The 20,722-nt window shown below is 52.6% G+C and overlaps 2 protein-coding genes across 4 annotated transcripts in view; one reads left to right on the top strand and one right to left on the bottom strand.

The window, feature by feature from the left end:
- The window catches only part of amph (amphiphysin), a 55,485-nt gene extending 43,294 nt beyond the window's left edge, over positions 1 to 12,191 (bottom strand). Inside the window, exons 1-7 of the mRNA XM_072462183.1 lie at positions 12,058 to 12,191; positions 10,837 to 10,917; positions 8,675 to 8,729; positions 4,465 to 4,559; positions 2,996 to 3,091; positions 858 to 965; positions 688 to 773 (exon numbers count right to left, since the gene is read on the bottom strand). Of these exons, the coding sequence (XP_072318284.1) occupies positions 688 to 773; positions 858 to 965; positions 2,996 to 3,091; positions 4,465 to 4,559; positions 8,675 to 8,729; positions 10,837 to 10,917; positions 12,058 to 12,126 (590 nt within the window). The 5' untranslated portion in view covers positions 12,127 to 12,191. The remainder of the gene's footprint in view (positions 1 to 687; positions 774 to 857; positions 966 to 2,995; positions 3,092 to 4,464; positions 4,560 to 8,674; positions 8,730 to 10,836; positions 10,918 to 12,057) is intronic.
- Positions 1 to 20,722, top strand: part of afg3l2 (AFG3-like AAA ATPase 2) — a 511,786-nt gene that overhangs the window by 206,706 nt on the left and 284,358 nt on the right. The window lies entirely within an intron of this gene.

Raw genomic sequence — 20,722 nt, 5'->3', positions numbered from 1 at the left:
GTAGTAGTAGTAGTAGAGGTGGTAGTAGTAGTAGTGGTAGTAGTAGTGGTAGTAGTAGTAGTAGTAGTAGTAGTGGTAGTAGTAGTAGTAGTAGTAGTAGTAGTAGTAGTAGTAGTAGTACTAGTGGTAGTAGTAGTAGTACTAGTAGTAGTAGTAGTGGTAGTAGTAGTAGTGGTAGTAGTAGTAGTACTAGTAGTGGTAGTAGTAGTAGTAGTACTAGTAGTAGTACTAGTAGTACTACTAGTAGTAGTAGTAGTAGTGGTAGTAGTAGTAGTAGTAGTAGTAGTAGTAGAGGTGGTAGTAGTAGTAGTGGTAGTAGTAGTGGTAGTAGTAGTAGTAGTAGTAGTAGTAGTAGTAGTAGTAGTAGTAGTAGTAGTGGTAGTAGTAGTACTAGTAGTAGTAGTGGTAGTAGTAGTAGTAGTACTAGTAGTACTACTAGTAGTAGTAGTAGTAGTGGTAGTAGTAGTAGTAGTAGTAGTAGTAGTAGAGGTGGTAGTAGTAGTAGTGGTAGTAGTAGTGGTAGTAGTAGTAGTAGTAGTAGTAGTAGTGGTAGTAGTAGTAGTAGTAGTAGTAGTGGTAGTAGTAGTAGTAGTAGTAGTAGTAGTAGTAGTAGTAGTAGTAGTAGTAGTGGTGGTGTATTCAGTCATTGTACAACTTGACCTCTGTGTGACCTCTGTGTGACCTCACCTGTCCCACAGCGTCGGCAGCTCGTCCTGCAAACCCACGTTCAGATCCTCAAAGACTCTCTGAGCCTTTTTCAGCTCCTCCTCCGCCTGGAACACATCATAGAGTCAGATGCCCTCCCTGTGTGTGTCAGATGCCCTCCCTGTGTGTGTCAGATGCCCTCCCGGCGGTACCTTGATCATTTTGCGGTCGCTCTTGAGTCCTTGCGCCTGAAGCGTCTCCACGTGATGTCGAGCGCTGTCGTAGTCGATGAGTTTACGACTTCGCTTTGACACTCGCGTCTGTCGTGGAAAAAGATGGAAAAAACACAATCAAAACACTCAGCGCCCCCTGCTGCTCAGCGCTACCTGCTGCAGAGCGCCCCCTGCTGCTCAGCGCCCCCTGCTGCTCAGCGCCCCCTGCTGCACAGCAGAGCGCCCCCTGCTGCACAGCAGAGCGCCCCCTGCTGCACAGCGCCCCCTGCTGCTCAGCGCCCCCTGCTGCACAGCAGAGCGCCCCCTGCTGCACAGCGCCCCCTGCTGCACAGCAGAGCGCCCCCTGCTGCTCAGCGCCCCCTGCTGCACAGCAGAGCGCCCCCTGCTGCTCAGCGCCCCCTGCTGCACAGCAGAGCGCCCCCTGCTGCTCAGCGCCCCCTGCTGCACAGCAGAGCGCCCCCTGCTGCACAGCAAAGCGCCCCCTGCTGCTCAGCGCCCCCTGCTGCACAGCAGAGCGCCTCCTGCTGCTCAGCGCCCCCTGCTGCACAGCAGAGTGCACCCTGCTGCACAGCGCCCCCTGCTGCACAGTGCCCCCTGCTGCTCAGCGCCCCCTGCTGCACAGCAGAGCGCCCCCTGCTGCACAGCGCCCCCTGCTGCACAGCAGAGCGCCCCCTGCTGCTCAGCGCCCCCTGCTGCACAGCAGAGCGCCCCCTGCTGCTCAGCGCCCCCTGCTGCACAGCAGAGCGCCCCCTGCTGCTCAGCGCCCACTGCTGCACAGCGCCCCCTGCTGCACAGCAGAGCGCCCCCTGCTGCTCAGCGCCCCCTGCTGCACAGCAGAGCGCACCCTGCTGCTCAGCGCTACCTGCTGCAGAGCACCCCCTGCTGCTCAGCGCCCTCTGCTGCAAAGCGCCCCCTGCTGCACAGCGCCCCCTGCTGCTCAGCGCCCCCTGCTGCTCAGCGCCCCCTGCTGCTCAGCGCCCCCTGCTTCACAGCAGAGCGCCCCCTGCTGCACAGCACAGCGCCCCCTGCTGCTCAGCGCCCTCTGCTGCAAAGCGCCCCCTGCTGCACAGCGCCCCCTGCTGCTCAGCGCCCCCTGCTGCTCAGCGCCCCCTGCTGCTCAGCGCCCCCTGCTGCACAGCACAGCGCCCCCTGCTGCTCAGCGCCCCCTGCTGCTCAGCGCCCCCTGCTGCTCAGCGCCCCCTGCTTCACAGCAGAGCGCCCCCTGCTGCACAGCACAGCGCCCCCTGCTGCACAGCACAGCGCCCCCTGCTGCACAGTGCCCCCTGCTGCTCAGCGCCCCCTGCTGCACAGCAGAGCGCCCCCTGCTGCACAGCGCCCCCTGCTGCACAGCGCCCCCTGCTGCACAGCAGAGCGCCCCCTGCTGCACAGCAGAGCGCCCCCTGCTGCTCAGCGCCCCCTGCTGCACAGCAGAGCGCCCCCTGCTGCTCAGCGCCCCCTGCTGCACAGCGCCCCCTGCTGCACAGCAGAGCGCCCCCTGCTGCTCAGCGCCCCCTGCTGCACAGCAGAGCGCACCCTGCTGCTCAGCGCTACCTGCTGCAGAGCACCCCCTGCTGCTCAGCGCCCTCTGCTGCAGAGCGCCCCCTGCTGCACAGCGCCCCCTGCTGCTCAGCGCCCCCTGCTGCTCAGCGCCCCCTGCTGCTCAGCGCCCCCTGCTTCACAGCAGAGCGCCCCCTGCTGCACAGCACAGCGCCCCCTGCTGCTCAGCGCCCCCTGCTGCTCAGCGCCCCCTGCTTCACAGCAGAGCGCCCCCTGCTGCACAGCGCCCCCTGCTGCTCAGCGCCCCCTGCTGCACAGCGCCCCCTGCTTCACAGCAGAGCGCCCCCTGCTGCACAGCACAGCGCCCCCTGCTGCTCAGCGCCCCCTGCTGCACAGCGCCCCCTGCTGCACAGCGCCCCCTGCTGCTCAGCGCCCCCTGCTGCTCAGCGCCCCCTGCTTCACAGCAGAGCGCCCCCTGCTGCACAGCACAGCGCCCCCTGCTGCTCAGCGCCCCCTGCTGCACAGCGCCCCCTGCTTCACAGCAGAGCGCCCCCTGCTGCACAGCACAGCGCCCCCTGCTGCTCAGCGCCCCCTGCTGCACAGCGCCCCCTGCTGCTCACCTTCAGGTCAGGGAACTGAGTCAGATAAGCATCTAGGTTCAGCAGTGTCGAGTCGATAATCTTATTGTGAAAATCCTCCCAGAGCGCGTCGCAGTCCTGAAAGAGACACAGCGTTAGTGCGCCTCCTGCTATGCGAGAGCGTTAGTGCGCCTCCTGCTATGCGAGAGCGTTAGAGCGCCTCCTACTGTGCGGGAGCGTTAGAGCTCCTCCTACTGTGCGAGAGCGTTAGAGCGCCTCCTACTGTGCGAGAGCGTTAGAGCGCCTCCTACTGTGCGGGAGCGTTAGAGCTCCTCCTACTGTGCGAGAGCGTTAGAGCTCCTCCTACTGTGCGGGAGCGTTAGAGCTCCTCCTACTGTGCGGGAGCGTTAGAGCGCCTCCTACTGTGCGGGAGCGTTAGAGCGCCTCCTACTGTGCGAGAGCGTTAGAGCGCCTCCTACTGTGCGGGAGCGTTAGAGCGCCTCCTACTGTGCGAGAGTCCACCACTGGGGGCAGTAGTGAACGTTAGGACCATAGCCTCAGTGGAAAACAGAGTGCCTCACAAGCTAACATGGCTAACCCAGTGCTAATGAGGCCCCCCCTCCGCTAAACCGAGGAGGAGGAGTGAGGAGGTCTGAGGAGGAGGAGTGAGGAGGTCTGAGGAGGAGGAGTGAGGAGGCCTGAGGAGGAGGAGTGTGCAGGTCTGAGGAGGAGGAGTGAGGAGGTCTGAGGAGGAGGAGTGTGGAGGTCTGAGGAGGAGGAGTGTGGAGGTCTGAGGAGGAGGAGTGAGGAGGTCTGAGGAAGAGGAGTGAGGAGGTCTGAGGAGGAGGAGTGTGGAGGTCTGAGGAGGAGGAGTGTGGAGGTCTGAGGAGGAGGAGTGAGGAGGTCTGAGGAGGAGAAGTGAGGAGGTCTGAGGAGGAGGAGTGTGGAGGTCTGAGGAGGAGGAGTGTGGAGGTCTGAGGAGGAGGAGTGAGGAGGTCTGAGGAGGAGAAGTGAGGAGGTCTGAGGAGGAGGAGTGTGGAGGTCTGAGGAGGAGGAGTGAGGAGGTCTGAGGAGGAGGAGTGAGGAGGTCTGAGGAGGAGAAGTGAGGAGGTCTGAGGAGGAGGAGTGTGGAGGTCTGAGGAGGAGGAGTGAGGAGGTCTGAGGAGGAGGAGTGTGGAGGTCTGAGGAGGAGGAGTGTGGAGGTCTGAGGAGGAGGAGTGAGGAGGTCTGAGGAGGAGGAGTGTGGAGGTCTGAGGAGGAGGAGTGAGGAGGTCTGAGGAGGAGGAGTGTGGAGGTCTGAGGAGGAGGAGTGAGGAGGTCTGAGGAGGAGGAGTGAGGAGGTCTGAGGAGGAGGAGTGTGGAGGTCTGAGGAGGAGGAGTGAGGAGGTCTGAGGAGGAGGAGTGAGGAGGTCTGAGGAGGAGGAGTGTGGAGGTCTGAGGAGGAGGAGTGAGGAGGTCTGAGGAGGAGGAGTGAGGAGGTCTGAGGAGGAGGAGTGAGGAGGAGTATTTACCTTTCCGATGACGACCACGTCGTCTTTTCCGTGCCAGTCGGGCTCATAAACCTCGTGCAGACTCTGGGTCAGGTTTATAGACGCCTGTTGCATTCCTAAGGACACAAGAACACGTGAGGACACTGAGGACACGTGAAGACACCTGAGGACATGTGAAGACACCTGAGGACACCTGAGGACACCTGAGGACATGTGAAGACACCTGAGGACACGTGAAGACACCTGAGGACATGTGAAGACACCTGAGGACACGTGAAGACACCTGAGGACATGTGAAGACACCTGAGGACATGTGAAGACATGTGAAGACACCTGAGGACACGTGAAGACACCTGAGGACATGTGAAGACACGTGAAGACACCTGAGGACATGTGAAGACACCTGAGGACATGTGAAGACACCTGAGGACACGTGAAGCCTGAGGACATGTGAAGACACGTGAAGACACCTGAGGACATGTGAAGACACCTGAGGACATGTGAAGACATGTGAAGACACCTGAGGACACGTGAAGACACATGAGGACATGTGAAGACACGTGAAGACACCTGAAGGCATGTGAAGACACCTGAGGACATGTGAAGACACCTGAGGACACGTGAAGCCTGAGGACATGTGAAGACACGTGAAGACACCTGAGGACATGTGAGGACACCTGAGGACATGTGAAGACACGTGAAGACACCTGAGGACACGTGAAGACACCTGAGGACACGTGAGGACATGTGAAGACACTTGAGGACACGTGAGGACACTTGAGGACACCTGAGGACACCTGAGGACACCTGAGGACACGTGAAGACACCTGAGGACACGTGAGGACACCTGAAAACACCTGAGGCCATGTGAAGACACCTGAGGAATGTAAAGACACCTGAGGACACGTGAAGACACCTGAGGACACGTGAGGACATGTGAAGACACTTGAGGACACGTGAGGACACTTGAGGACACCTGAGGACACCTGAGGACACCTGAGGACACGTGAGGACACCTGAAAACACCTGAGGACATGTGAAGACACATGAAGACACCTGAGGACATATGAAGACACCTGAGGACACGTGAGGACACGTGAAGACACCTGAGGACATGTGAAGACACCTGAGGACATGTGAAGACACCTGAGGACACCTGAGGACACCTGAGGACATGTGAAGACACCTGAGGACACGTGAAGACACCTGAGGACATGTGAAGACACCTGAGGACACCTGAGGACATGTGAAGACACCTGAGGACACGTGAAGACACCTGAGGACATGTGAAGACACCTGAGGACACGTGAAGACACCTGAGGACATGTGAAGACACCTGAGGACATGTGAAGACATGTGAAGACACCTGAGGACACGTGAAGACACCTGAGGACATGTGAAGACACGTGAAGACACCTGAGGACATGTGAAGACACCTGAGGACATGTGAAGACACCTGAGGACACGTGAAGCCTGAGGACATGTGAAGACACGTGAAGACACCTGAGGACATGTGAAGACACCTGAGGACATGTGAAGACATGTGAAGACACCTGAGGACACGTGAAGACACATGAGGACATGTGAAGACACGTGAAGACACCTGAAGGCATGTGAAGACACCTGAGGACATGTGAAGACACCTGAGGACACGTGAAGCCTGAGGACATGTGAAGACACGTGAAGACACCTGAGGACATGTGAGGACACCTGAGGACATGTGAAGACACGTGAAGACACCTGAGGACACGTGAAGACACCTGAGGACACGTGAGGACATGTGAAGACACTTGAGGACACGTGAGGACACTTGAGGACACCTGAGGACACCTGAGGACACCTGAGGACACGTGAAGACACCTGAGGACACGTGAGGACACCTGAAAACACCTGAGGCCATGTGAAGACACCTGAGGAATGTAAAGACACCTGAGGACACCTGAGGACATGTGAAGACACATGAAGACACCTGAGGACATATGAAGACACCTGAGGACACGTGAGGACACGTGAAGACACCTGAGGACATGTGAAGACACCTGAGGACAAGTAAGGACACGGGAAGACACCTGAGGACATGTGAAGACACCTGAGGACATGTGAAGACACGTGAAGACACCTGAGGACATGTGAAGACACCTGAGGACATGTGAAGAACGTGAAGACATCTGAGGACACGTGAGGACACGTGAAAACACCTGAGGATTCTGTCCTCTGTCCCGTGTTCTCTGTCCCGTGTTCTCTGTCCCGTGTTCTCTGTCTTCTGTGTCGTGTCCTCTGTGTCGTGTCCTCTGTCCTCTGTGTCGTGTCCTCTGTGTCGTGTCCTCTGTCCTCTGTGACGTGTCCTCTGTGTCGTGTCCTCTGTGTCGTGTCCTCTGTGACGTGTCCTCTGTCGTGTCCTCTGTGCCGTGTCCTCTGTCCTCTGTGCCGTGTCCTCTGTGACGTGTCCTCTGCGTCGTGTCCTCTGCGACATGTCCTCTGTGTCGTGTCCTCTGTGACGTGTCATCTGTGTCGTGTCCTCTGTCGTGTCCTCTGTGTCGTGTCCTCTGTCCTCTGTGTCGTGTCCTCTGTGTCGTGTCCTCTGTCCTCTGTGTCGTGTCCTCTGTGTCGTGTCCTCTGTCCTCTGTGTCTTGTCCTCTGTGACGTCTTCTCTGTGTCGTGTCCTCTGTGTCGTGTCCTCTGTGTCGTGTCCTCTGTCGTGTCCTCTGTGTCGTGTCCTCTGTGTCGTGTCCTCTGTGTGACGTGTCCTCTTTCGTGTTCTCTGTGTCGTGTCCTCTGTCGTGTCCTCTGTCGTGTTCTCTGTGTCATGTCCTCTGTGTCGTGTCCTCTGTCGTGTTCTCTGTGTCGTGTCCTCTGTGTCGTGTCCTCTGTGTGACGTGTCCTCTTTCGTGTTCTCTGTGCCGTGTCCTCTGTCGTGTCCTCTGTCGTGTCCTCTGTCGTGTTCTCTGCGTCGTGTCCTCTGTGTCGTGTCCTCTGTGTGACGTGTCCTCTTTCGTGTTCTCTGTGTCATGTCCTCTGTCGTGTTCTCTGTGTCGTGTCCTCTGTCGTGTCCTCTGTGTCCTCTGTCCTCTGTGTCGTGTCCTCTGTGTCGTGTCCTCTGTCGTGTCCTCTGTCCTCTGTGTCGTTTCCTCTGTGTCGTGTCCTCTGTGTCGTGTCCTCTGTGACGTGTCCTGTTGTGTCCTCTGTCGTGTCCTCTGTGTCGTGTCCTCTGTGTTGTGTCCTCTGTGTCGTGTCCTCTGTGACGTGTCCTCTGTCGTGTTCTCTGTGTCGTGTCCTCTGTCGTGTCCTCTGTGACGTGTCCTCTGTCGTGTTCTCTGTGTCGTGTCCTCTGTCGTGTCCTCTGTGTCGTGTCCTCTGTCGTGTCCTCTGTCGTGTCCTCTGTCGTATCCTCTGTGTCGTGTCCTCTGTCCTCTGTGTCGTGTCCTCTGTGTCGTGTCCTCTGTCGTGTCCTCTGTCCTCTGTGTCGTTTCGTCTGTGTCGTGTCCTCTGTGACGTGTCCTCTGTCGTGTTCTCTGTGTCGTGTCCTCTGTCGTGTCCTCTGTGACGTGTCCTCTGTCGTGTTCTCTGTGTCGTGTCCTCTGTCGTGTCCTCTGTGACGTGTCCTCTGTCGTGTTCTCTGTGTCGTGTCCTCTGTCGTGTCCTCTGTGTCGTGTCCTCTGTCGTGTCCTCTGTCGTATCCTCTGTGTCGTGTCCTCTGTCCTCTGTGTCGTGTCCTCTGTGTCGTGTCCTCTGTCGTGTCCTCTGTGTCGTGTCCTCTGTCGTGTCCTCTGTCGTATCCTCTGTGTCGTGTCCTCTGTCCTCTGTGTCGTGTCCTCTGTGTCGTGTCCTCTGTCGTGTCCTCTGTGACGTGTCCTCTGTCGTGTTCTCTGTGTCGTGTCCTCTGTCGTGTCCTCTGTGTCGTGTCCTCTGTCGTGTCCTCTGTCGTATCCTCTGTGTCGTGTCCTCTGTCCTCTGTGTCGTGTCCTCTGTGTCGTGTCCTCTGTCGTGTCCTCTGTGTCGTGTCCTCTGTCGTGTCCTCTGTCGTATCCTCTGTGTCGTGTCCTCTGTCCTCTGTGTCGTGTCCTCTGTGTCGTGTCCTCTGTCGTGTCCTCTGTGACGTGTCCTCTGTCGTGTCCTCTGTGTCGTGTCCTCTGTCCTCTGTGTAGTTTCGTCTGTGTCGTGTCCTCTGTGACGTGTCCTCTGTCGTGTCCTCTGTGTCGTTTAACACTGTTATAACAGTTATATGACTCACCTTTGATCGACGCCATGTAATTCTTCATCTCCCTCTGAAGACGAAAACCTTCAGACTGAAGACATAAACTATTAGAACCAACCAGGAGAACAGACCAGGAGAACACACCAGAAGAACAGACCAGGAGAACAGACCAGGAGAACACACCAGAAGAACAGACCAGGAGAACACACCAGGAGAACAGGAGAACAGACCAGGAGAACACACCAGGAGAACAGACCAGGAGAACACACCAGGAGAACAGGAGAACAGACCAGGAGAACACACCAGGAGAACAGATCAGGAGAACAGACCAGGAGAACACACCAGAAGAACACACCAGGAGAAGCAACCAGGAGAACACACCAGGAGAACACACCTGGAGAACACACCAGGAGAACACACCAGAAGAACACACCAGGAGAACCAACCAGGAAAACACACCAGGAGAACAGGAGAACAGACCAGGAGAACACACCAGGAGAACAGATCAGGAGAACAGACCAGGAGAACACACCAGAAGAACACACCAGGAGAAGCAACCAGGAGAACACACCAGGAGAACACACCTGGAGAACACACCAGGAGAACACACCAGAAGAACACACCAGGAGAACCAACCAGGAAAACACACCAGGAAAACCAACCAGGAAAACACACCAGGAGAACACACCAGAAGAACACACCAGGAGAACAGACCAGGAGAACACACCAGGAGAACAGGAGAACAGACCAGGAGAACACACCAGGAGAACAGACCAGGAGAACAGGAGAACAGACCAGGAGAACACACCAGGAGAACAGACCAGGAGAACACACCAGGAGAACCAACCAGGAGAACACACCAGGAGAACAGACCAGGAGAACAGACCAGGAGAACACACCAGGAGAACAGACCAGGAGAACAGACCAGGAGAACAGACCAGGAGAACACACCAGGAGAAGACACCAGGAGAAGACACCAGGAGAACAGACCAGGAGAACAGACCAGGAGAACAGACCAGGAGAACAGACCAGGAGAACAGACCAGGAGAACACACCAGAAGAACACACCAGGAGAAGCAACCAGGAGAACACACCAGGAGAACACACCTGGAGAACACACCAGGAGAACACACCAGAAGAACACACCAGGAGAACCAACCAGGAAAACACACCAGGAAAACCAACCAGGAAAACACACCAGGAGAACACACCAGAAGAACACACCAGGAGAACACACCAGGAGAACAGACCAGGAGAACAGACCAGGAGAACAGGAGAACAGACCAGGAGAACAGGAGAACAGACCAGGAGAACACACCAGGAGAACACACCAGGAGAACCAACCAGGAGAACACACCAGGAGAACAGACCAGGAGAACAGACCAGGAGAACACACCAAGAGAACAGACCAGGAGAACAGACGAGGAGAACACAACAGGAGAACACACCAGGAGAACACACCAGGAGATCAGACCAGGAGAACAGACCAGGAGAACACACCAGGAGAACACACCAGGAGAACACACCAGGAGAACACACCAGGAGAACAGATCAGGAGAACACACCAGGAGAACACACCAGGAGAACACACCAGGAGAACACACCAGGAGAACAGACCAGGAGAACACACCAGGAGAACACACCAGGAGAACACACCAGGAGAACAGACCAGGAGAACACACCAGGAGAACAGGAGAACAGACCAGGAGAACACATCAGGAGAACAGACCAGGAGAACAGGAGAACAGACCAGGAGAACACACCAGGAGAACAGACCAGGAGAACAGACCAGGAGAACACACCAGGAGAAGACACCAGGAGAAGACACCAGGAGAAGACACCAGGAGAACAAACCAGGAGAACAGACCAGGAGAACAGGAGAACAGACCAGGAGAACAGACCAGGAGAACAGACCAGGAGAACAGACCAGGAGAACAGACCAGGAGAACAGACCAGGAGAACAGACCAGGAGAACACACCAGGAGAAGACACCAGGAGAAGACACCAGGAGAAGACACCAGGAGAACAAACCAGGAGAACAGACCAGGAGAACAGGAGAACAGACCAGGAGAACAGACCAGGAGAACAGACCAGGAGAACAGACCAGGAGAACAGGAGAACAGACCAGGAGAACAGACCAGGAGAACAGACCAGGAGAACACACCAGGAGAACACACCAGGAGAACAAAAGAACTAACCTCTTGTCGTCTGAAGTTGACGACGACTTGTTCAAACTGTTCGTCTTTGGTTTCATCAGCTTTTCCCAATTTCTGTAAAACCTGCACACAAAGGTCAAAGGTCAAGTCTCACCTTAGAGGTCAGAGGTCAAGCATCACCTCAGAGGTCAAGCATCACCTCAGAGGTCAGAGGTCAAGCATCACCTCAGAGGTCAAGCATCACCTCAGAGGTCAGAGGTCAAGCATCACCTCAGAGGTCAAGCATCACATCAGAGGTCAAGCATCACCTCAGGGGTCAGGGGTCAAGTCTCACCTCAGAGGTCAGAGGTCAAGTGTTACCTAAGAGGTCAGGGGTCAAGTCTCACCTCAGAGGCCAGAGGTCAAGTCTTACCTCAGAGGTCAGGGGTCAAGTCTCACCTCAGAGGTCAAGTCTTACCTCAGAGGTCAGGGGTCAAGTCTTACCTCAGAGGTCAAGTCTTACCTTAGAGGTCAGAGGTAACGTTTCCGAGCAGGAAGTGGCAGTGTCGTTATAGGAAAGTCATAAGCCTGACTGTAATTTCACTGGCAGGTTTAGACCTGGTTTAGACCTGGTTTAGTCCTGGTTTAGACCTGGTTTAGACCGGGTTTAGTTCTGGTTTAGACCTGGTTTAGACCTGGTTTAGACCGGGTTTAGTCCTGGTTTAGACCTGGTTTAGACCTGGTTTAGACCGGGTTTAGTACTGGTTTAGACCTGGTCAGGACCTGGTCTCATCTAAGGCTTCCTTGCGCTGCTTCTGGGTTGCGTGTGACGTCATAACGCACGGGCCTGACCTTGCGGGGGGAGGGGACAACTGTTTGGTGTAAATTAAACTAAAACAAACGAATCCGTTGCCAGGAAACGGTCTGGACTCGGACACGTCCCGAGTCTGATCCGGACTGAGCTCCGCACGCTCCCGTGGCTTCAGCACCACGGACAGCGACAGCACGGTCACGTGACGCACACACGCCACAGTTAAACCTCAGAGAAACCCGCAAAGAACGGGACAAATCCAGGTCAAACTGGACCAGGACCAGGACCAGGACCTGGACCTGGACCTGGACCAGGACCAGGACCAGGACCAGGACCAGGACCCGAACCACAGCTGTGAGAACGGGCCCGGTCCAACGCGCGACCAGGCCCGGGCCCTTCATTCAGCTCTACTCGGGCTTCTCCGCCTCTGTCCGCTCCAGACCCGGTCCAGACCCGGTCCCACTTGGACCCACCTTCTCCTGCGCACGGTTGATCCTCTTCTGCACATTTTTGGCGAAGATCCCGCTCTTGATTTCCGCCATCTTCAGTTCGGTCCGATCCGTGAGCGGCGCGCGAGAAGGAGGAGGGATTACAGCGTCACGTGAGTGGCGCAAGTCACGTGACGGAGAGAAGCTGATGGATCCAATGGTTCGGATGGAGAAGGTCCAGGAGGATTCTACAGTGAAATCATGTTATTTCTAAAAGAACTATTTAGAAAAGACAAATTTAGTCCAGAACAAGAGCGGTTCATCCACAAGACAAGAAATGATCTTTAAATGACATCATCATAACTCATCTGCATAATTCATATACTTGAAGAAAACAAACTGACTTAGGATCAATTCAATTTATTTTTGTGACGCCCAAAATCACAACAGTCGTTTCCTCTGAGGCGACAAGCAATGTCCATAAGGACGAGGGACGATGTCCCAGAATCCTCTGTCCTTAGCCCCTCCCTCTGTCCTTAGCCCCTCCCTCTGTCCTTAGCTCCTCCTTCTGCAAGAAAAACTACAAAACCTCTTTGGGAAAAGTATAAACCTGGAGGAGTTCCACATGAAGGAGAGAGAGACGCTGGAGCTGGAACCACTCAGGAGGAGAACCACCAGAAGGCTCTACCTCCTACTGTGCTTTTAGAGACTCTTGGGACCGCCATAAGGCTCTACCTCCTACTGTGCTTTTAGAGACTCTTGGGACCGCCATAAGGCTCTACCTCCTACTGTGCTTTTAGAGACTCTTGGGACCGCCATAAGGCTCTACCTCCTACTGTGCTTTTAGAGACTCTTGGGACCGCCAGAAGGCTCTACCTCCTACTGTGCTTTTAGAGACTCTTGGGACCGCCAGAAGGCTCTACCTCCTATTGTGCTTTTAGAGACTCTTGGGACCGCCATAAGGCTCTACCTCCTACTGTGCTTTTAGAGACTCTTGGGACCGCCAGATGGCTCTACCTCCTACTCTGCTTATAGAGACTCTTGGCACCACCAGAAGGCTCTACCTCCTACTGTGCTTTTAGAGACTCTTGGGACCGCCATAAGGCTCTACCTCCTACTGTGCTTTTAGAGACTCTTGGGACCGCCATAAGGCTCTACCTCCTACTGTGCTTTTAGAGACTCTTGGGACCGCCATAAGGCTCTACCTCCTACTGTGCTTTTAGAGACTCTTGGGACCGCCAGAAGGCTCTACCTCCTACTGTGCTTTTAGAGACTCTTGGGACCGCCAGAAGGCTCTACCTCCTATTGTGCTTTTAGAGACTCTTGGGACCGCCATAAGGCTCTACCTCCTACTGTGCTTTTAGAGACTCTTGGGACCGCCAGATGGCTCTACCTCCTACTCTGCTTATAGAGACTCTTGGCACCACCAGAAGGCTCTACCTCCTACTCTGCTTTTAGAGATTATTGGGACCACCAGAAGGCTCTACCTCCTACTGTGCTTTTAAAGACTCTTGGGACCGCCAGATGGCTCTACCTCCTATTGTGCTTTTAGAGACTCTTGGGACCGCCATAAGGCTCTACCTCCTACTGTGCTTTTAGAGACTCTTGGGACCGCCAGAAGGCTCTACCTCCTACTGTGCTTTTAGAGACTCTTGGGACCACCAGAAGGCTCTACCTCCTACTGTGCTTTTAGAGACTCTTGGGACCGCCAGAAGGCTCTACCTCCTACTGTGCTTTTAGAGACTCTTGTGACCGCCAGAAGGCTCTACCTCCTACTGTAGTTTTAGAGACTCTTGGGACCGCCAGGAGGCTCTACCTCCTACTGTGCTTTTAGAGACTCTTGGGACCGCCATAAGGCTCTACCTCCTACTGTGCTTTTAGAGACTCTTGGGACCGCCAGAAGGCTCTACCTCCTACTGTGCTTTTAGAGACTCTTGGGACCGCCAGAAGGCTCTACCTCCTACTGTGCTTTTAAAGACTTTTGGGACCGCCAGATGGCTCTACCTCCTATTGTGCTTTTAGAGACTCTTGGGACCGCCATAAGGCTCTACCTCCTACTGTGCTTTTAGAGACTCTTGGGACCGCCAGATGGCTCTACCTCCTACTCTGCTTTTAGAGACTCTTGGCACCACCAGAAGGCTCTACCTCCTACTGTGCTTTTAGAGACTCTTGGGACCACCAGAAGGCTCTACCTCCTACTGTGCTTTTAGAGAATCTTGGGACCGCCAGAAGGCTCTACCTCCTACTGTGATTTTAGAGACTCTTGGGACCACCAAAAGGCTCTACCTCCTACTGTGCTTTTAGAGAATCTTGGGACCGCCAGAAGGCTCTACCTCCTACTGTGCTTTTAGAGACTCTTGGGACCGCCAGAAGGCTCTACCTCCTACTGTGCTTTTAGAGACTCTTGGGACCGCCAGAAGGCTCTACCTCCTACTGTGCTTTTAAAGACTCTTGGGACCGCCAGATGGCTTTACCTCCTACTCTGCTTTTAGAGACTCTTGGCACCACCAGAAGGCTCTACCTCCTACTGTGCTTTTAGAGACTCTTGGGATCACCAGATGACTCAACCTCCTACTGTGCTTTTAGAGACTCTTGGGACCACCAGAAGGCTCTACCTCCTACTGTGCTTTTAGAGACTCTTGGGACCACCAGAAGGCTCTACCTCCTACTGTGCTTTTAGAGACTCTTGGGACCACCAGAAGGCTCTACCTCCTACTGTGCTTTTAGAGACTCTTGGGACCACCAGAAGGCTCTACCTCCTACATTAGTTTTAGATACTCTTGGGACCGCCGGAAGGCTCTACCTCCTACTATGCTTTTAGAGACTCTTGGGACCGCCAGATGGCTCTACCTCCTACTCTGCTTTTAGAGATTATTGGGACCACCAGAAGGCTCTACCTCCTACTGTGCTTTTAGAGACTCTTGGGACCGCCAGAAGGCTCTACCTCTTACTGTGCTTTTAGAGACTCTTGCGACAGCCAAAAGGCTCTACCTCCTACTGTGCTTTTAGAGACTCTTGGGACAGCCAAAAGGCTCTACCTCCTCCTTTGCTTTTAGAGACTCTTGGGACCGCCAGAAGGCTCTACCTCCTACTGTGCTTTTAGAGACTCTTTGGACTGCCAGAAGGCTTTAACCCTTACTCTGCTTTTAGAGACTCTTGGGACCGCCAGAAGGCTTCACCTCCTACCACGCTTTTAGAGACTCTTGGGACAGCCAAAAGGCTCTACCTCCTACTCTGCTTATAGAGACTCTTGGCACCACCAGAAGGCTCTACTTCCTACTCTGCTTTTAGAGATTCATGGGACAACCAGAAGGCTCTACCTCCTACTGTAGTTTTAGAGACTCTTGGGACCGCCAGATGGCTCTACCTCCTACTCTGCTTATAGAGACTCTTGGCACCACCAGAAGGCTCTACCTCCTACTCTGCTTTTAGAGATTCTTGGGACCACCAGAAGGCTCTACCTCCTACTGTAGTTTTAGAGACTCTTGGGACCGCCAGAAGGCTCTACCTCTTACTGTGCTTTTAGAGACTCTTGGGACAGCCAAAAGGCTCTACCTCCTACTGTGCTTTTAGAGACTCTTCGGACAGCCAAAAGGCTCTACCTCCTACTTTGCTTTTAGAGACTCTTGGGACCGCCAGAAGGCTCTACCTCCTACTATGCTTTTGGAGACTCTTGGGACAGCCAGAAGGCTCTACCTCCTACTGTAGTTTTAGAGACTCTTGGCACCACCAGAAGGCTCTACCTCCTACTGTGCTTTTAGAGACTCTTTGGACCGCCAGAAGGCTCTAACCCTTACTCTGCTTTTAGAGACTCTTGGGACCGCCAGATGGCTCTATCTCCTATTGTGCTTTTAGAGATTCTTGGGACCACCAGAAGGCTCTACCTCCTACTGTAGTTTTAGAGACTCTTGGGACCGCCAAAAGGCTCTACCTCCTACTCTGCTTTTAGAGACTCTTGGGACCACCAGAAGGTTCTACCTCCTACTGTGCTTTTGGAGACTCTTTGGACCGCCAGTAGGCTCTACTTCCTACTGTGCTTTAAAGACTCTTGGGACCACCAGAGGGCTCTATAAGATAAGATATAAAGGAATATCTTATCTTACCTCCTATTGTGCTTTTAGAGACTCTTGGGACTGTTAAGTGACCATCTAGGGATGAGCCCCGGGCGCAGAGCAGCAGTGTAAGACGCTCCTCTGTCGCTGAACTCTCGCCCGCTCTGTCACATGTGAAGTGTTCAGATTCAAGACAGATAGAGACTGTGTGTGTCCCTCGTGTTCCTCGTGTCCCTCGTACAAATAATGCCAAAAAGTCACATCTCAGAAAAACTATTTCAGGCTCAGACCAAATAACTTAAGGAAAATAACAATCACAAATGACACAAATAAACAAATGAATAAACACGTCAAATGTGACTGATCAACATTAGAGCAATTTCCTCCAAATCGCTCTGAGTTAATGAATTAATTAGTGACAATAACATCGATCTTCAGCTCCAACTGAAACGTGGCTTCAACAAGACGATGAGTCCACCCCACCCACCCATGTTAACCCCACCCACCCATGTAAACCCCACCCACCCATGTTAACCCCCCATGTTAACCCCACCCACCCATGTTAACCCCACCCACCCATGTTAACCCCACCCACCCATGTAAACCCCACCCACTCATGTTAACCCCACCCACCCATGTAAACCCCACCCACCCATGTTAACCCCACCCACCCATGTAAACCCCACCCACCCATGTTAACCCCCCATGTTAACCCCACCCACCCATGTTAACCCCACCCACCCATGTTAACCCCACCCACCCATGTAAACCCCACCCACTCATGTTAACCCCACCCACCCATGTAAACCCCACCCACCCATGTTAACCCCACCCACCCATGTAAACCCCACCCACCCATGTTAACCCCACCCACCCATGTAAACCCCACCCACCCATGTTAACCCCACCCACCCATGTAAACCCCACCCACTCATGTTAACCCCACCCACCCATGTAAACCCCACCCACCCATGTTAACCCCACCCACCCATGTAAACCCCACCCACCCATGTTAACCCCACCCACCCATGTTACCTGTCACACCTCCAGGAGCACAGAGGTGGGCGTGGCAGTGATCTCACACTCAAGCGACTCATGAGCCCTAAAACTAACAATGCATTTCACTCATTAGAAATGTCCAAATATGAAAAAACAAAAAGGAGTTTTGTTCATAGTTTTCTCTCGACCTCCTGGTCCATATTCAGAGTTTTTAACAGAGTTTTCTGACTTTATATCAAACTTAGTGTTAGTCTGGGATAAAATAGTTATAGCTGGAGACTTTAATATCCACGTGAACATGAGTGATGACGCTCTCAGTAATGCCTTCAGCGCCTTGTTAGACAGCATTGGTTTCACTCAGAATGTAAATAAACCGACTCACACTCATAAGAACACTCTGGATCTTGTCCTAACGTATGGAACAGAGATTAGTGACCTCATTGTCCTCCCTCAAAACCCTATATTGTCAGATTATTTCATAATTACCTTTCAGTTTATTCTTAAAGATCATCCAGTCCCACAAAATAAAGTTATAATGAAAAGAACAATATCTGAAAAATCTATCTCAAAATTCAAGGAAATAATAGAGCCAATATTCAGTGACATGTCATGTGATCATGTCATGTGATCATGTCACGTGATCATGTCACGTGATCATGTCACGTGATCATGTCACGTGATCATATCATGTGATCATGTCATGTGATCATGTCATGTGATCATGTCACGTGATCATGTCATGTGATCAAATCATGTGATCATGTCATGTGATCATGTCACGTCACGTGATCGCGTCATGTGATCGCGTCACGTGATCACGTCACGTGATCACGTCATGTAATCGTGTCATGTGATCATGTCATGTGATCGTGTCATGTGATCATGTCATGTGATCATGTCATGTGATCATGTCATGTGATCATGTCGTGTGATCATGTCGTGTGATCATGTCACGTGATCATGTCACGTGATCATGTCACGTGATCATGTCACGTGATCACGTCATTTGATCGCGTCATGTGATCATGTCATGTGATCATGTCATGTGATCATGTCGTGTGATCATGTCACGTGATCATGTCACGTGATCATGTCACGTGATCATGTCACGTGATCATATCATGTGATCATGTCATGTGATCATGTCATGTGATCATGTCACGTGATCATGTCATGTGATCAAATCATGTGATCATGTCATGTGATCATGTCACGTCACGTGATCGCGTCATGTGATCGCGTCACGTGATCACGTCACGTGATCACGTCATGTAATCGTGTCATGTGATCATGTCATGTGATCGTGTCATGTGATCATGTCATGTGATCATGTCATGTGATCATGTCATGTGATCATGTCATGTGATCCTGCTGAGAACAGCTTTAGTCCCAGTTTAAGTGATCAATTTGTCGACTTGACCATGAATTCTCTGAATTCTGCTCTTGACGTTGCAGCTCCGTTAAAACAGAAGGTCATTAGGTCAAAGCGCCTCCTCCTGGTACAACCAAGAACTGCGTTCACATAAACAAAGAGTTAGAAAGTTAGAGGGATTATTTCGTCGCTCTCACACAGAAGAATCTCTAAAAGCAGGAAAAGTTGCTCCTGTCCTGTCAGCAGCTCTGAGTGAGGCCCAAACCAGATATTATTCAAATCTAATAGAAGTCAACAAAAGTAACACTAAATTCCTTTTCAGCACTGTAGCTAGGCTAACAAACTGTCACAGTGGAGTAGAGCCCTCACTCCCAGCTACACTTAGCTCTGATGATTTCCTCCTATTTTTTAACAATAAAATAAAAACAATCAGAGATAAATGAGATGAAATTACCCCCGCTATTAGCCCTGAACTAGCCCAAGCTGTAAATCTAACGTCCCAGATAAATGCACCTGTAAACTTAGAAAGGTTCACAGCTGTTGATCAAGCAGAGATAACTTCAGCCATTATGTCCTCTAAAAGCTCCACTTGTGTCCTAGACCCCATTCCAAGCTCCTCAAAGACATTCTCCCCCTAATTATAGACTCTATTCTTAATATAATAAATACTTCACTCCAAAGTGCTTATGTTCCACGTCCTTCAAACATGACGTCATTAAACCTCTTCTGAAACAGACTCATCTAGATCCCGACCTATTGGTAAACTACAGACCTATTTATAATCTTCACTTTGTCTCTAAAATCCTTGAAAAAGTTGTAGTAAAATAGCTTTGTCGCCCCCTACAGGAGGGTTTAGAGCCCACCACAGCGGGGTCCAGAGCCCACCACAGCAGGGTTCAGAGCCCACCACAGCAGGGTTCAGAGCCCACCTCAGCAGGGTTCAGAGCCCACCACAGCAGGGTTCAGAGCCCACCACAGCAGGGTTCAGAGCCCACCACAGCAGGGTTCAGAGCCCACCACAGCAGGGTTCAGAGCCCACCACAGCAGGGTTCAGAGCCCACCACAGCAGGGTTCAGAGCCCACCACAGCAGGGTTCAGAGCCCACCACAGCAGGGTTCAGAGCCCACCACAGCACTGAAACTGCACTAGTTAAAGTCACAAATGATTTGTTATTAGCCGCTGATGATGGACTGGTCTCAGTCCTGGTCCTGTTGGACCTCAGCGTTTGACCATCGACCACAACATTCTACTGCAGAGGTTAGAATGTGATGTAGGTGTTGGAGGCCCCGCCCTCAGAGGCCCCGCCCTCAGCTGGTTTAAATCCTATTTATCTGATAGGTTCCAATTTGTTAATGTAAACCAGAGCTCCTCACCTGCTCTAAAGTAATTTACGGTGTGCCACAGGGTTCGGTACTCGGTCCAATTCTGTTTACTCTTTATTTGCTGCCGTTAGGTCACATGATCAGGTCACATGGCATTAACTTCCACTGCTCTGCAGACGACACTCAGCTGTATTTATCAATGAACCTGATCAGAGCGATCAAGGAGACAGACTTAGTGCTTGTGTGAAGGAGATAAAAACCTGGAGGACACTAAACTACCTGCTTCTTAACCCTGAAAAAACCGAGGTCATTGTGCTGGAGGTCATTGTGCTGAAGGTCATTGTGCTGGAGGTCATTGTGCTGGAGGTCATTGTGCTTGGTCCTAAGCATCTACGAGATGCTCTATCTGAGCAGATAGTCACACTGGACAATGACAGTGAAGCCTCCAGTTCTACTGTAAGAAACCTCAGAGTCTTATTTGACCAGGAGCTCTCATTTAAAGCTCATATAAATCAAGCTTGTAAAACAGACTATTTCCATTTGCACAACAAGAGCCAAAATCAGAAGAATCCTGCCTAAAAGTGATGCCGAAAAACTTATCCATGCATTTGTAACGACTAGATTAGACTACTGTAACTCCTGCTTACAGCAGGTCCTAAAAGCTCCATAAAAAGCTTTCAACTGGTTCAAAATGCAGCAGCAAGATTACTAACAGGAACAAAAAGAAGAGATCACATTACGCCGGTGCTGAAGTCTCTTCACTGGCTCCCCGTCGAGTCTAGAATCACATTTAAAATTCTACTCTTGACCTACAAAGCCATAAATGACATGGCCCCATCCTATAGATGCTCTAGAACCATCTCATCCAAACAGAGCTCTTCACTCTCAAAATGCCGGCCTTCTGTTGGTGCCAAGAGTCTCTAAAAGCACAGTAGGAGGTAGAGCCTTCTGGTGGTGCCAAGAGT

The sequence above is a fragment of the Eucyclogobius newberryi genome, unplaced genomic scaffold, assembly GCF_026437365.1.
Source record: "Eucyclogobius newberryi isolate DKJ021-1_F unplaced genomic scaffold, fEucNew1.0.hap1 SCAF_39, whole genome shotgun sequence".
Classification (NCBI taxonomy): Eukaryota; Metazoa; Chordata; class Actinopteri; order Gobiiformes; family Gobiidae; genus Eucyclogobius; species Eucyclogobius newberryi.
Note: the sequence above shows the minus strand (reverse complement) of the source record. Positions and strands in the feature narration are given on the sequence as shown.